This window comes from Vigna unguiculata, chromosome 10 (assembly GCF_037176805.1).
Source record: "Vigna unguiculata cultivar grain cowpea cultivar isolate G323 ecotype 2 chromosome 10, ASM3717680v1, whole genome shotgun sequence".
NCBI classification, from domain to species: domain Eukaryota; kingdom Viridiplantae; phylum Streptophyta; class Magnoliopsida; order Fabales; family Fabaceae; genus Vigna; species Vigna unguiculata.
The window spans coordinates 4,833,934-4,848,069 of NC_140801.1; the positions used below are offsets into that span (position 1 = coordinate 4,833,934).

Below are 14,136 nucleotides of genomic sequence, written 5' to 3' on the forward strand. Positions count from 1 at the left end.
TTTTGATGTTGTTCGCGGGGAAATCAATGGGATTTCTGGAATTTATGTATGTATACCCTATTGGGTGCTTGGTTGATATGACTTTGATTAGAATTGTGGGTATGGCAAAGTGTAGACAATACTCGTGCATGATAAACCATGATCATATGCGCAATGGTGGGAGGGAGTGAAAATTGGATTGATTTCAGCGAGTAAAAGTCAATAAAATTTTAAGAATTGAATTGAGAACATAAAGTCCAGTTTATTATATATGCATTGTTGCAATTTGATGCGTTTAGTAACAGGGATGGATTCCAGAAAAGGTCTGAAATCACTCGCAAGTATGGAGAAGCCTAGGTTTAGGCTGGGTACTAGTGTACCGCCTAGCGGCGCTATGCTTGCCGCCAGGCGATGGCGAGGTGCAGTTACTAGGTTGCGAGTTTAGGCGGTGGAAAATGGAGAGAGAAATCTAGGTGAGTGATTGGTACTTAGAATTTATTGGTAGGAAAGTTAATAAAAGAAAGGGAGGATGATAACTCTAATTAAAAGGTTCAGGTTTGGAAAGTATAGATTTGCTTGGAGGTGTGCAATTGGGACACGATATGGTATGTCTTAGTGAGTTAAGGTATTTGTTATGAATTGTGTAATATGGATTGGAAACTACATGAGTAGAATGTGAATTATTGTTGTAGTGTAATTTAGGCAGGTTATGTGTTATGATTACTGTGTTGTGTGGCAAAAAATTGAGTTAGGTGGAGTCAATGGATAAGGATGGGGAAAACCTCGTAAATCCTAGGACTGTTATGAGATTGGGAATGGGAAGTGCAAGTAGTAGAATTACTTGTGGAGTACCAGGGAACCAAGAATAAGACCTTGAAGGATGAAAGTGTAGTGATACCTTGGACGAGTTAATAGATTGTGAGATAAATTGGTTTGGGTGCAAAAACCAGTAGGATTACGCTATTGGTATAGCGCCTGGCAGCACGATTAGATGTGTCAGGTGATAAACTATCAGAGATGTGCACTACAGCGTGTGGCGCCTTGCGACAGGATGTGCTCCGCCAAGCGATGTTTGTGAAATAGTGGGGTTGGGATAGACTTGGCGCCTGGCGATAAGGAGTGACCCGCCAGGCGGTCTGGGCAGATTTCGCCTGGCGGCGCTTAGGCTGCGCCAGGCGATAATGCTGCCATTAATGGTTTCTGTGTGTTGTTTTAACGCAATGATGCGATACTTGGATCGGGAGATGTTGTGCCATGAGCGGGTAGGTTCATGGATGGTGGTGAACATGTGATGATATGAGCGAGGAGGTTCATATCCAGTTACTCTCGTGTGGGGATACGAGCGAGGTAGGTTTGTATGTTCCGTGCTCACACTTGAGAGATGTTGCATGCGGGGAGGTACGTAGCTGGTGGATCACATGTGTTGGACTACGGGCGGCTAGGTCCGTAGAACAGGACTACGAGCGGGGAGGTTCATAAAGTAGGACTACGAGCGGGGAGGTTCGTAGAGGCAGGATCACGAGCGGGCAGGTTCGTGCGAGCATCATATTCCTAAGTCCGAGGCTAACTATTTGTGTGTTTAAAAGGTTGAAAAGCCTTGAGGATAAAGGTCTTGGCCAAGAACTAATTAGAATGAATAAGATGAGTGTATGACTTATCTTCTGTTATTGTATATGTTATTTCTAATTTTTTTGTTCACCCTTTCTGTTTGTGTTTGGCGATGATCGTGTGATTCATTACACGAGAGCCGATGATGATACAGGTGATGCTGAGGATGCTTAGGCGACGGAGTGAGAGCTAGCTGGTGTGAGATCCAGGAAATTTAGGAAAAAAAAATAATAATTAATGGAATAAAGAAATGAGGGGTTGACTACCTTAGGAGAATTCTTTGATAAAACCTAGACAAGAAATAATGGGAACCTAAGCGGTTTGGAGCACTTAACTATGTTGAAGGGACTTGGGTTCAAGTCCCGAGTAGGCCATTAGTAAATTTAATTAATTCTGTTTTATTTGGCAATTATATTGTGAATGTAGCAGCATGACTTAGGTGTATATGAATGGGTAAATTGACATGAGTAACATGATGGCTTGTTGGTTTGCATGTGTTGATGGATTGGAAGGTTATGGGTTCAAATCTTGACTAGGGTAAGTAGGCCATTTATATTTTTATATTTTTGCTAAGTGATGGAAAAATCTAGAAACTGTAGAAATCCCCTGAGAAACCAGAGAGGTAGCAGTTGGGGTGCAGTAATGGTCATAAAACTTTGAATTTAAATTAATTTCGTTTTATTATGCGTATTATTTATTTTGGGCTGAAGTTGGGGGGAGAGAGAGAAGAGTGAGTGGGGAAAACAAAGAGTCATAGTGTGTGTGTCAAGTGAGGGCTGAGAATTGCAATCCAGGGAGGAAAATTGGAGTGGAGGCAAGGAGGGGAGCTTGGGAACAAGGAAGAATTCATTGGAAACTGTTTGAAGCTAAGAAACCGGGTAAGGGGAGCTTATTGTGTTTCTTTCATATGAATTTCTTTTATTATTAATGTATATTAGTAGCAGATTGTAATTGTGAGATTGGTGTTTTGTTATTTTTATGCTTCGATAAGGTTAAGAAATTAGTGGTTTATGATTTTGTGTACTGTATATAGGTAATATGTTATTTCCGATTGTAAGATTTTTCGTTGATTGTCAAATGCAAAGATAAAGTATCTTTGTTTAATCGCTTCACGGCAATGGCACTGCGATAGATACCATACGGAAGTGGTGTGTGTAGAAAATCTTGGGATTGGTTATATTAGATTATTGGTTTATCTTATATAATTATATATGGTTGGATATCATTTCAAAAGCATGCAGATTATAATGTATACTATAGCGTAGAAGTGAGAAGTTTGTAAAATATTATATTATATAATATATGGTATACATTGAATAACATATGAACGATACAGTGCTTTCTATTAAGTGGCATAATACAAATACTATTAAAGTACATGACAACTTTGGGTTTTGATAATTTAGAGCGAGAATATTTGTATCAAATATATATATGTATGTGTGTGTTACGGATGACAATTGAGGTTTTGTTTTTATGTTATAACTTTTCAGAATAATAATAGTATATTGGGTAAATAGTATTGTTATTTTTAGTTAAAGTTAATACGGTGGAAAAAAATGTATGTGTTATTTTTATGAGAATATAATGTTTTAGTGAACGATTGTGCAGCTGCTTGTTTTACAGGGAGTAAATCTATATATCATGTATCTTTGTGGTTAAAGTGCAGGTTGTCTTTTCTTTAATATAAAGCTATTAATGGTTGAAGGTATATGGTGTGTAAATTTGTATGAGATATGTTTTTGGTAGTTTCTTTACATATAGGTATCAAAGTTAAGCCTTTTAGTCGTATAAAAATATTAACAGGATGCAGATGTATGGACCTTTGCATAGGAGAGTGGTATAATATATAAACATTATTAATTCTTTAATAAGAAAACAAAATTTTGGGTGGTTTTGATATTATATGCATATAGAAGGTAAAAGGTTTGATTTTATATTATTGTGATAAAAAATTATATCATATTATATAACTTGTTGGAAGTTTGAATAACGGGTATTTATTTTACAATTCAGACGTTATACACGTTAATTTTCTTTTACATTAGGATAATGTGTAATTTAATTAAATAATATTATTTTATTGCTAACATATAATTATATTATGTTAATTATTTAACGTTAACACATTGATGTTATAATTGTGGTCTTGTGTATTAATCTCTTGTTTAAGTCAAGCTGTTGTGAATTTATGTATGAGTACAGGATGAGGTAGAATGCTAAATATTGGTTTTGTTGTGTGCCTGTGATGATTATTGTGTTAGAATCAATTCTATAGTGTCTGAACCAGTAGAATTCATTTTACTGGTGTGGCGCCTGGCAGCGGATATGCTTCCGCCAGGTGATACGTCACAAATATAGGGGGCCACTAGCACGTGGCGTTTGGCGTGGGTCCATTGCAGATGGATTTGCATGGATGTGTTTGATGGCTTGGTCAGGGATATGCTGGATTAGTTACGAGCGGGGAGGTTCGTAACGGAGATTTGAGATGCGTGATTGATGCGGGCGGGGAGGTCCGTATCTATTGTACTCTTGTGTGGGGATACGAGCGGGGAGGTTCGTATGTTCCGTGCTCACACTTGAGGCTGCTATGAGCGGCGAGGTTCATAGTAGGTGTTCACGCATGTTGGACTACGAGTGGGCAGGTTCGTAGAGTTGGACTACGGGCGGGGAGGTCCGTAGAGTTGGACCACGAGCGGGTAGGTTCGTGGGAGCATGATAATCCCTAAGGACCAAGGTTGTGGTTGCATCTTTCTCATATAGGTTATGGGATTGGAAGAATATTGTGATAACAAGATTACCAAACTAAAATTAACTAGGTTAGATTGGGTAAGGGACAGTTTTTATTATCTTATGATTATATTGTTTTCTTTTCAGCTCACCCTTTCTTGTTTGTGTGTTTGTGTTTGGCGATGATCACGTGACTTGTTACGTGGGAGCAGATGTGAATTCAGGTGGTAATGCTGATGCTTAGTGACAGAGCAGGGCTGACGATGGGAGATTTTTCTGTTATATTATATTTTCCTGCATTTTGTAATAGACATTATGATGCTTTTATCTATTACGGACATGTAATAAAGATGGAGTAGTATGATTGGATTATCGTGAGAAAAGTTTTAAATTTTCCCGCGCTTGGGAACTTTATATAGTGTCTGAATTTCCAAAAGAAAATTTTATGAAATAAGCTTTATCTAGTAATATCTATCTGGGGTGTTACAGCTGGGATTAGAGCTAGGGATATTTTTACTATGTTTTCATCATTTCATTTGGAACATTGGAACTTGTAATAACTTTTGGTTAATTTCATTTTAATTTTGTCGCATTGGATATTAATTTAAAGTTTCCCGCGTTTTGGGAATAATAATATTGCGACGTTTTAAATTCATTTTCCATATTATTTATTTAATTAAGTAATATTCCTTAGGAATGTTACAGTTTTCGTATCGTAATGTATGAATATAATGCTTCTGCTTAATCACAATCCTTCATTTTCGCGTTTCTGGAGAAATTCCCAGAAACCGCCTGGCGGCAAGCGTGAGTCCGCTAGGTGACGCAAGCGTGATTGTGTTTCTGGGTGTGTTTTGAATTTTGTGATGGATTGGGTTCTCTTGATTTGTTCATGTGTACAATAGGAATTCATGGAAGTATGAATTTAAGAATTCCTATGTGTGTGGATGAACCTTGGGAATTGAATGAGAGACATTGAATTATGTTAACATTGATAGTGATAGTTCAAATTATGAAAAGATGTCTCCAGAAGGCCCAGAACATTCCGAGAATAACATGATGTGATTAATATCTCAATGAATATGGGAGGATATTAATAAAATAGCATGTCTACAATATTTGGTAAATATAAACCAAATTAGGGGATATTATCATTATTTGTTATTCATTATCTTTTAGCTAGATTATTTAGGAAAGATATAATATCTACTTAAAATTGTAACTGATTTACCTATAAATAAGAATGTTAGTCCCACGGCCAGAGGGGAGAATTATTTTGGCCTAAGTGTTATTTGCTAAGTTTGAGAAGAGTTCGACCAATTGACAAGAACTCAGTTAAAGACAAGTCGACCAAGGTTAAGAAGAAGTTAGCCAAAGCAATGGCCACTGAGATTGCAAAGAACTAGTTTAAGAAAAAATTGGTCACCGAGAATGAAAATAACAACTCGGCCACAATGAAAGTAAAGTCGACCATGAAGAAAGCGAAGAATATAAATATTCATGAAAGGAGCTAACACGATGTGAGGAGTTACTGCATATAGGAAGCCAAGATGAAGACTAGAAGAACTAAGATGATGAATAAAAGAGGCATTTAAGTTTACGAGAGAGTTTTGTTGGATTTTGGAATAAACTTAAATGTATTAGCCTTTGTGGATAGTTAATTTATTAGTTGTTTTGGGTAGTCGTTGGAGTATTATGAGTAGCTAATGAGTTAGCCGTTTATAGCTGTTTTTGTCTATTTTGAGTACAACGGTCAATATTATGTGAGTTTATAAATTATATTGTTAAATGTATGAATTATACAACAATAATATAGGTGAATCAAGTTTTTTCACAAAAAAAGGTTTGTTGTTTAACAAATACTACCTTCCATTACTATTCATTCTCTTTTTCTTTACAAATACAAAATTTACTTTTATTAAGACCATTTTACTCTTATAATGGATTGTCAAATGATACTTATTGGTGTCTAAGAATTTTTTTCCTAATACGAGAGTGAGAAAAGTTATTGGCATTAGTTGAAAATATTTGAACTGAACTAAATTTGTATTAAGAGTTCAATTGCATAAAAAATTGAAATGTTTAAAAAGAAAAGAACAAAGTGCAATCAGTTGGCCAGTTTAATTAAATGGTGAGTCTTGATAAATAAATCTTACTCTCATTTTAATCCTATGGTTCATGTCTCTTAAATTGGACACTCCAGTCTTCTCTAATTGATAATACAAACACTTGGCAACCATCTTTTAAAAGCTAACTTTTATGTATGATTCTCCCAAGATTTTTATCAACTGATATGAGAGTCTTAGACTATGTCTATAACCAACCCATATTGGCGTCAGGACCGCAAACTGCAGTATATGTTAAGGAAATTGCAACTATGGAATTTGCGTTCCACACTAGAAATATGAGATTCTCACTACAAGAAAAACTGATATTACCGACGGTCAAAATTCGTCGGTAATGGTCAAAATCCGTTGCTAAATCAAAATTAATGACGGATTATCGACGGTCAAAAATCTGTATGTAAAACTCTTGTGGGTAAAATTTTACCAACGGAAATCATGCTCGGTCGGTAATTATCGACAAAAAAATCTGTCGATAATTACCGACGGAAAAATCCTACCGACTGAAAAATCCGTCGGTCATTCCCAAAATATCCATCGGTAAATAACTTGCACTGTTCATCTTCTTCCTCCTTCTTCTTTCATTTTTTTTTCTCGTTTTCTTCTTTGTCGTCGTCGTCGCCACCCTTGTCGTCGCCGCCACTGTCGTCGTTGCCACTGTCATCTTCTTTTTCCTCCTCCTTCTTATACGGTGATTTTGGATGGGAAAATTCCCACTCCTTTTACCAACGAATATTCCGTCAGTAAATTCGTCGATAAAATAAAATTTTAATTATCGAAGGATTTTACCAACAAATTTTAAGTTACGTAAGTATCGACGAATTTTACTGACAAAAAAATTCGTCGACAATGCAAATTTTGGCAAGAAATTTCCTGCATCTTTTACCGATGGATAAATCCGCTGGTAAATCAGTCGAAATTTTTTTTTTAAATTATCGATGGATTTTACCAACGGAATAATCCATCAACAATACAAATTTGAGCGGGAAATTTCATGCTCCTTTTCTAACGGATAAATTCGTCGATAAATTTCTTGGTTAAAAAAATTTGAATTACCGACGAATTTTTCTGTCGATAATGAAATCTGTGTTATTGACGGATTTTTCTGTTGGTAATTAAAATTTGAATATCCATCAGTAAAATTTGTTTGTAATTCAAGTTTTTTGGCTGAAACATCGGTAAAATTTTGTCAGTAATTTCAGTTTTTTTTAGTGTCTAGTTGGGGTTTATAAGCTATATTTTGTGTGTGACTCTCAAAGGTTCTTATTAGTTCAAATAGCAAATACTACAACAAATTAATTATACTCAGCAACTATCTATGTTCATACACTTTAATGACTTCTTTATATTTGGGGATATAGCGATTCCCGAACAATAAGAGGCCACCTATCATAATTCCAATGAATGATAACAAATAAAAGGGATGCATCGAATTTGAGATCAGGCTACCTCCTAAGAAGAGATGAAAGAAGAAATGGGAAAACTTTTATCTATCTCTATTCAATGCATAGTACAGAATATATAAGACAAGTGCTATCGAAAGATTCTCTATTCTCTATGCTATGTGGCACACAGGCCAAATAACAACACCGAAAAACTTAACAAACTTCTTCTAGAAGGAAATTGAGTCCTAAAAAGCATATAAGTGAATGAAATCAAACCAACTAACATGCCTATTTACCATCTCTTGGGCCTTGTATTTCTCGCTATTAAGTCACATGTAACAAGCTTGGACACACTTCATAAATGATGTGTCCCCATGTCTCATACGTACGGAACACTGGCATGCATATGATAGTCCACGTATTGATAAGTGTCCAATTCAAAAAATATTGTTTTTTTTTCTCTAACAATTTTTACGTGACTTCAATACAATATTAATAAATTTTAACACAATATTAATAAAGCATATACAATAATTTTTTGAAAAACCTACAAACTTATAAATGTATTGCATCGGTCTCTGAATATAGAAGTAAGATATGATTACTGCTTTTCACTTCAAGATAAATTAGATTCATTTTTATATTAGGTAAATATATGTTTAGATTATTATATTTGACTAACCTTATTTAAAGATGATTTTAAACATACAAATATTAGTTGTTAAATTAAATAATTCATAATGATCTAATTCATATGTGCGTCCCTGTGCCTTACATTTCAAAGACTACAAAGACTATACGTGTCGAATTGTCGAAGTCGAGGTGCTTGTGCATGTGCCTGTATCCGTATCTGCGTCCGTGTCATCTTGAGTGACAGTGTCAGTATCTGTATCTGCGTCCGTGTCATCTTGAGTGACGGTGTCAGTATCTGTGCTACATAGATCAATATTCTTTGGATCAAGAGAAGGATCGACTTCCTTGTCAATTAATCCATGATACATTAGATAGAGAGCTGTCTTCTTGACTAGGAATTTATCCCCAAAAATCACAAAAACCTCCACCTTGTCTCCAGGTCCTAAATTTGATATTATGCCCTGCCAATCTACATCACTAAATGATTGTACTGTCTTTCTCCTGTATATCTGGATGGTGCACTTAGTGTAATTAACCATTAAGATACTAATAAGATATTCACTTGTTGTAAAGTGTCTGGGATTATATAAATTTACAGTACACAAAGTCATTCCCTTTATGTGACGATCCTCAGGTACAGTGAAAGTCACTGAATGTGCCTCGCCCATATGAGCTAACCAATAAGGATCTTTGTCACCAGGGAGAAAAACATCACAAGACGCACTGTTTTCTGATCCCTGCAGCATAGGAAAAATAGCTTAGTCATTTTTGCAACGGTTCTATTTCATATAGACTTCTTTAATCATTCTGTCATCCAAAGTACAGAACAGTCAGTTTAAGAAAATTGCAACGTATTAAATAACAACACAGTTCTGGTAATTAGTTCAAAATAAATTTGGTTCAATAGTTTTCCTGTGTATGAGCAGCCAATCCTTAGGATGCATTTTCCTTAACATTTAGAGGTCTTTCAACAAATATATAACTTTTTTTATGATCTATGGGAAGATAACCTGTATTAAATAAACATTGCAGGAAGCAAGTGGAAATCAAATTCCTAGCGCTTAGTATGAGCATGGTCACTCAGTGATGAGGACATTGAAGTTGATCAAGGTTCAACAAAATTAATTGGAGGGTCCACATCACTCAGCTTGCTGAGTACTAGAAAAATGTAATTTTAAATGAAGCCAGGTGGTTAGAAGGGAAGGTGCAAAAAAATGGTGAGGATCGAAATTAACTGTGAATATTTTTCAAAAGGGATATTTCATGTTCTTAAAATTAACAGCAAAAATGAATAGTAAAAGTTAGTAGATAAAGGAAAGTAGAAGAACCTGTAATATGCTCTCGCTGAGAATATCGAAGACTTTTTCTTGGTCACTTCCGAATTTAATCAAACAACGTCTTAAAGGATGCTTTGAAGTTTCTGGTGTAGATCTTATTTCAAATTCAGTCAAGTTTAGATCTCGTATCTCGTCCAAAAGTGCTATTACTTGTTGGTATCTTTGAAACTCTGCGTCACATTGCACCAAAATATTGAGAATATTTAAATCGCTGCTAAGGATTGGTGCTAGATCACCCAAATCATTATTCTCCATACTCATGGAAACTAGAGATGAAGATAAGCCACGAAACGGACGAATACCAGACAGGAGATTAATTTTAGGTGATATCCAAGACGAAATGATAGAATTAAAAACAGTAAATGATAATCCATTATTTCCTCCTAGAAGTATATATCCAATGCTCTTTGAGCTTACTATTGAAAAGGGAACTTGTTTCACAACAGTACTTTCAGAAATTAGAGTTGTCAATGATTCCATACGCAATATATCTTCTTCTAATATGTGAATCTTCAAACAACCAGACAGGATGAGAGTTTTCAAAGATTTTAACTTATATGTCTCAGTTGGGAGATTCCATAGCCTGCTACAGCCTTTCAAATTTATTAGCAGAAGATTGTGGAGATCTCCAATGGATTGGTGTACCTTGCACAATCTTGGACAATGTTTGACAATGAGCTTTTCAAGACTTGGTAGTTTTGAAAAGTCGGGAGTTTCAATTAAGAACTTGGAATGACTAAGATTCAGGATTTTTAGCCACGGCAACACCTACAAAAATATAGTATTTTTACAGGAAAAAAAAAACAAAGAAACCGTGATACATGGCAATTGTTACAATTTTAATTACCCTAATAATGTGAATAGAAAATGGGAAGTAATGTATACCTGGGGTTCTTTCCACATTTGTCTAAGATTACTCTGTTGGAAATCAATCACAATTGCCTCTTTCAGATAAAAGTTGTTAGGTATGTATTTGAAAGGAAATCCTTGCCAGTAGATCCATCTCAATTGCTTAGAAAGATACCCATAATCTCCAGTCACTTGTACATTATCAAGTTGTAAGAATCTCAACCTTTTCATCTTCTCAAAAGCACAAGCTTTGACGAACTCACTTCTGGTAAACTGACAGTTCAGAGACAGTCCCTCGATAGCTTCTGTCCCCTGTGATGATAAGAGAAAAAAAAATTAGGAAATCACCATTATTGCTCACTAGAAAATAAAAAATAAAGGAAAACACTTTCAAATTTCAAAATGCCTTATGAAGATTGTACTTACACTATTCTTTGTCAGTACATCGAGCACATCCTTGTGAAGCCACAATCTTCTGCGCCTCCCAGGTTGCATTGTTGAGGTTTGACGAACAATCTCTCGTCCCATATCCCGGAGCAAACAATGCATTCCAAGTTCATTGTTCTTTTCAATTTTTAGAAGACCACGTTCTATGAGAACTTTCATTCCAATATCAGCATGTAGTCCACAACCATTTAGTATCTCTGTAACATAGTCTCTGTCTTTACCAATAAAAAAACAACATACATCAAGAAATATATCCTTTTCCATTAGACATAAGCCGTCAAAACTTATTCTTAGGATGTTCTGAACTTGAGTATTGGGAATTATTTCTAGTTTTGACAATACACTTCTCCATTCATTCACTGACCTCTTCCTTAAATAAGAACCAAGCACTTCAAGAGCGAGTGGTAGTCCACCACAATAAGCAACTGCAGATCTTGCAAATTTAATGAAGTCTTCTTTTGGTTTTGCTTCTCCAAAAGCATGCCAGCTAAAAAGCTCAAGGGAGTCATTTTCGTCCAGTTTATCCATCTCATAAACATAATCAACATTAAGTTGATAAAGCAGGTTTAAATTTCTAGTTGTAATGATTATTACACTTCCTTGACCAAACTGTTTATCATTTCTACGGAGTTCTTTTAGTTGGTCTATCTCATTGACATCGTCAAGCACAATGAACAACTTTTTTCCAAAAAGTCTGTTCTCGGTCGTAATTTTTTTCATCTCACCACTCTCTGTCGTCACATTTGTTTTCAGGGAACCTGAGGGAAGTTTTTCTTGTAAATGAACAAGGTCTCTGCCATCTGTTTCACAAACTTCTTTAATACCTTGAATGAAATTTTTATCACCAAATGTATAAGGAATCTGATTGTATATGGCTTTGGCTACGGTAGTTTTACCCGATCCTCCCATTCCCCATATCCCTATCATACAAACTTTGGTGGGTTGATTTTCAAACAATCCAATCACATTTTTCACGTGGGGTTCTAACCCAACAGGAAATTTAGTTGTACACAAGGGGCAGTCTAGTTTGGCGAGAACAGACTTAACAATTTCCTCCACTAGTTCAGCATCACTCCTTCCAGTTCAATAAATACAAAAGACGCAAATGTCAAAATAAAAGAACGCAAAACAGTATAGAAGGAATTTCAGATAAATATGCACTCTCAAGAAAAGCGGAAAATTAAATAATAAATCTAATTCTTTAAAATTGAATTTTTAATTGCAGAAACCGATTTTGCAGAACAAGTCTTCTCCTTTGTGCTTTAAGAGAAAGAAAAAAAAAACAATGAGATGCGTATTTCCATAACAAATTAAAATTTGTATAGTATTATTTTGGCACTCAACAAATTTTTACTCACTTATTTTTATCAAAATATCTCTAAAAGCTAGTTGTCAAGGTTAAAAAAAAACATTTTCTTTGAAATTTTAAAGAAATTACGAGAGAAGTTTTACAAATTAATTTATATATAAATTAGATTTAGTTTATGGAAAAGAAATTATATTTTTATTAAAGATAATTGTGTGGAACCACTTGTTTTATTTTCTATGCTGAAAATGTTTTAATAAAATTTTGGTTAAATTATTCGTTTGGTCGTTGTATTTGTCAAGTAGTGTCAGATTGGTCCTCTAGGTTTTTGTTGTCTTAATTTGGTCTTTGTTTTTTTAAATATGAATTAATTTAATTCTCGTCGTCAATTTTGACCAAACGGTACTAAAGTCAATGTCACATGTTAATTTCTGATTTTTTTTTTAATTTTTTTAATCTTTTTTTTAATTTTTTTACAAATTTTTAAATTTTTTTTTAAATTTTTAAAAAAAATTAATTTTTTTTAATTTGTTTTTTTTTACATGTATTACTTCACATTTGTGCTACGTGTCAAAATGATTCAATTTGGTCCCTATATTTGCTTTTAATTTCAATTTAGTCTCAATTTTTATAAAAAATAAAGCAATATTGTCTCTCTTTATTGATACTTAATAATTTCAATAATTAACTATTATGTCGTCATATATAAAGGCATCAAGTGTATCCTATTATACAAACTTAATGAAGATTAAAAATCAAATAACTAACTTATCACGCATAAATTTAGAAACTAAATTTCAAGATTAAAACAAAACATTAGTTTAATGTTTTGTATAGAATTTAAAATTAATTTAAAAATATTTAATAAAAAAGTTAACTTTAGTAAGAATATCACCATAAGATTTATAAAAGAGTAGATTTAAACTAAAAACAATCAACAAATAAAAGAATCAAATTGAATCATTTTGACATGTTTAACCATGTGGTATAAGTGACATGTGTAAAAAAAAAAATTAAAAATTTAAAAAATTTAAAAAAAAAAATATCTGATGATAAAGAACAAATTAAATATTTTTTAAAAAATATCAGACTGAGACAATTATCATTACTTAACAAATCCAAAGACCAGAGTAATTTAACCTAAAATTTTCAGAAGTGTGGATTGGCTTACCTGTGTTCGCTCTCCTCCCAATTAGGCAAAGTTCCAGCTTTGATGAGTGCGCTATTCCACCTCTGGAACCATGTTTTCTGATATTCTCCTGACCAAATTATGTGTTCAATTTTCATGACCTCTCTTGCAGTTGCTTTCAACGTATTTCCAAAATCGGATCGGTCAATTTCGTAAAACACGGGCATAACCATTAGGCCGTGAGTTTCGTGGCATTCAATGATTCTCACAAGTTCATCAACACTCCGAAAAGATTCAAAGTATGTTTTGGTGAAAACAACTATTCCAATCTGAAACCCTTCAATTGATGCTACAAATTGTTCCCGCTGCATATCCACGGCAAGGAGGTAAGGTTTTACTCCAGCCTGCAAAAGGGCAGAACTGAGATGAGAAACGAAATTCCTACGGATGTCGTCTCCCATACAATGGATGAACACGTCGCCTTCGATTCTGAATTTTGAGAAAGACGAAGAAGAAGACGCAGATGCCATCAAAGAAATTGAGGTCAACTGTTAGAAGAGAAAGCAATAATCTTGAATATACTGACAGATGATAATTTTTTAGTGTTATCCAC

At 34.4% G+C, this 14,136-nt stretch overlaps 1 protein-coding gene across 1 annotated transcript; it reads right to left on the minus strand.

Annotated features, from left to right (window-relative positions):
* Positions 1-8,519: 8,519 nt before the first annotated feature.
* Positions 8,520-14,136, minus strand: LOC114167169 (TMV resistance protein N-like). The gene is made up of 5 exons (XM_028052158.2): positions 13,566-14,136; positions 11,068-12,163; positions 10,678-10,953; positions 9,784-10,560; positions 8,520-9,192 (listed from the first exon to the last, which is right to left on the minus strand). Exons 1-5 carry the CDS (start codon positions 14,051-14,053, stop codon positions 8,617-8,619), a joined length of 3,213 nt encoding a protein of 1,070 aa, XP_027907959.1. The 5' UTR covers positions 14,054-14,136; the 3' UTR covers positions 8,520-8,616.

What these genes read in the sequence shown, in the direction of transcription:
- LOC114167169 (XM_028052158.2), bottom strand. Translation starts at nt 14,053, where the DNA reads ATGGCATCTGCGTCTTCTTCTTCGTCTTTCTCAAAATTCAGAATCGAA. An exon ending in TGGGAGGAGAGCGAACACAG is followed by an intron (nt 12,164 to 13,565) that starts GTAAGCCAATCC and finishes TTGAACTGGAAG; the next exon opens with GAGTGATGCTGAACTAGTGG. An exon ending in ATGTACTGACAAAGAATAGT is followed by an intron (nt 10,954 to 11,067) that starts GTAAGTACAATC and finishes TTATCATCACAG; the next exon opens with GGGACAGAAGCTATCGAGGG.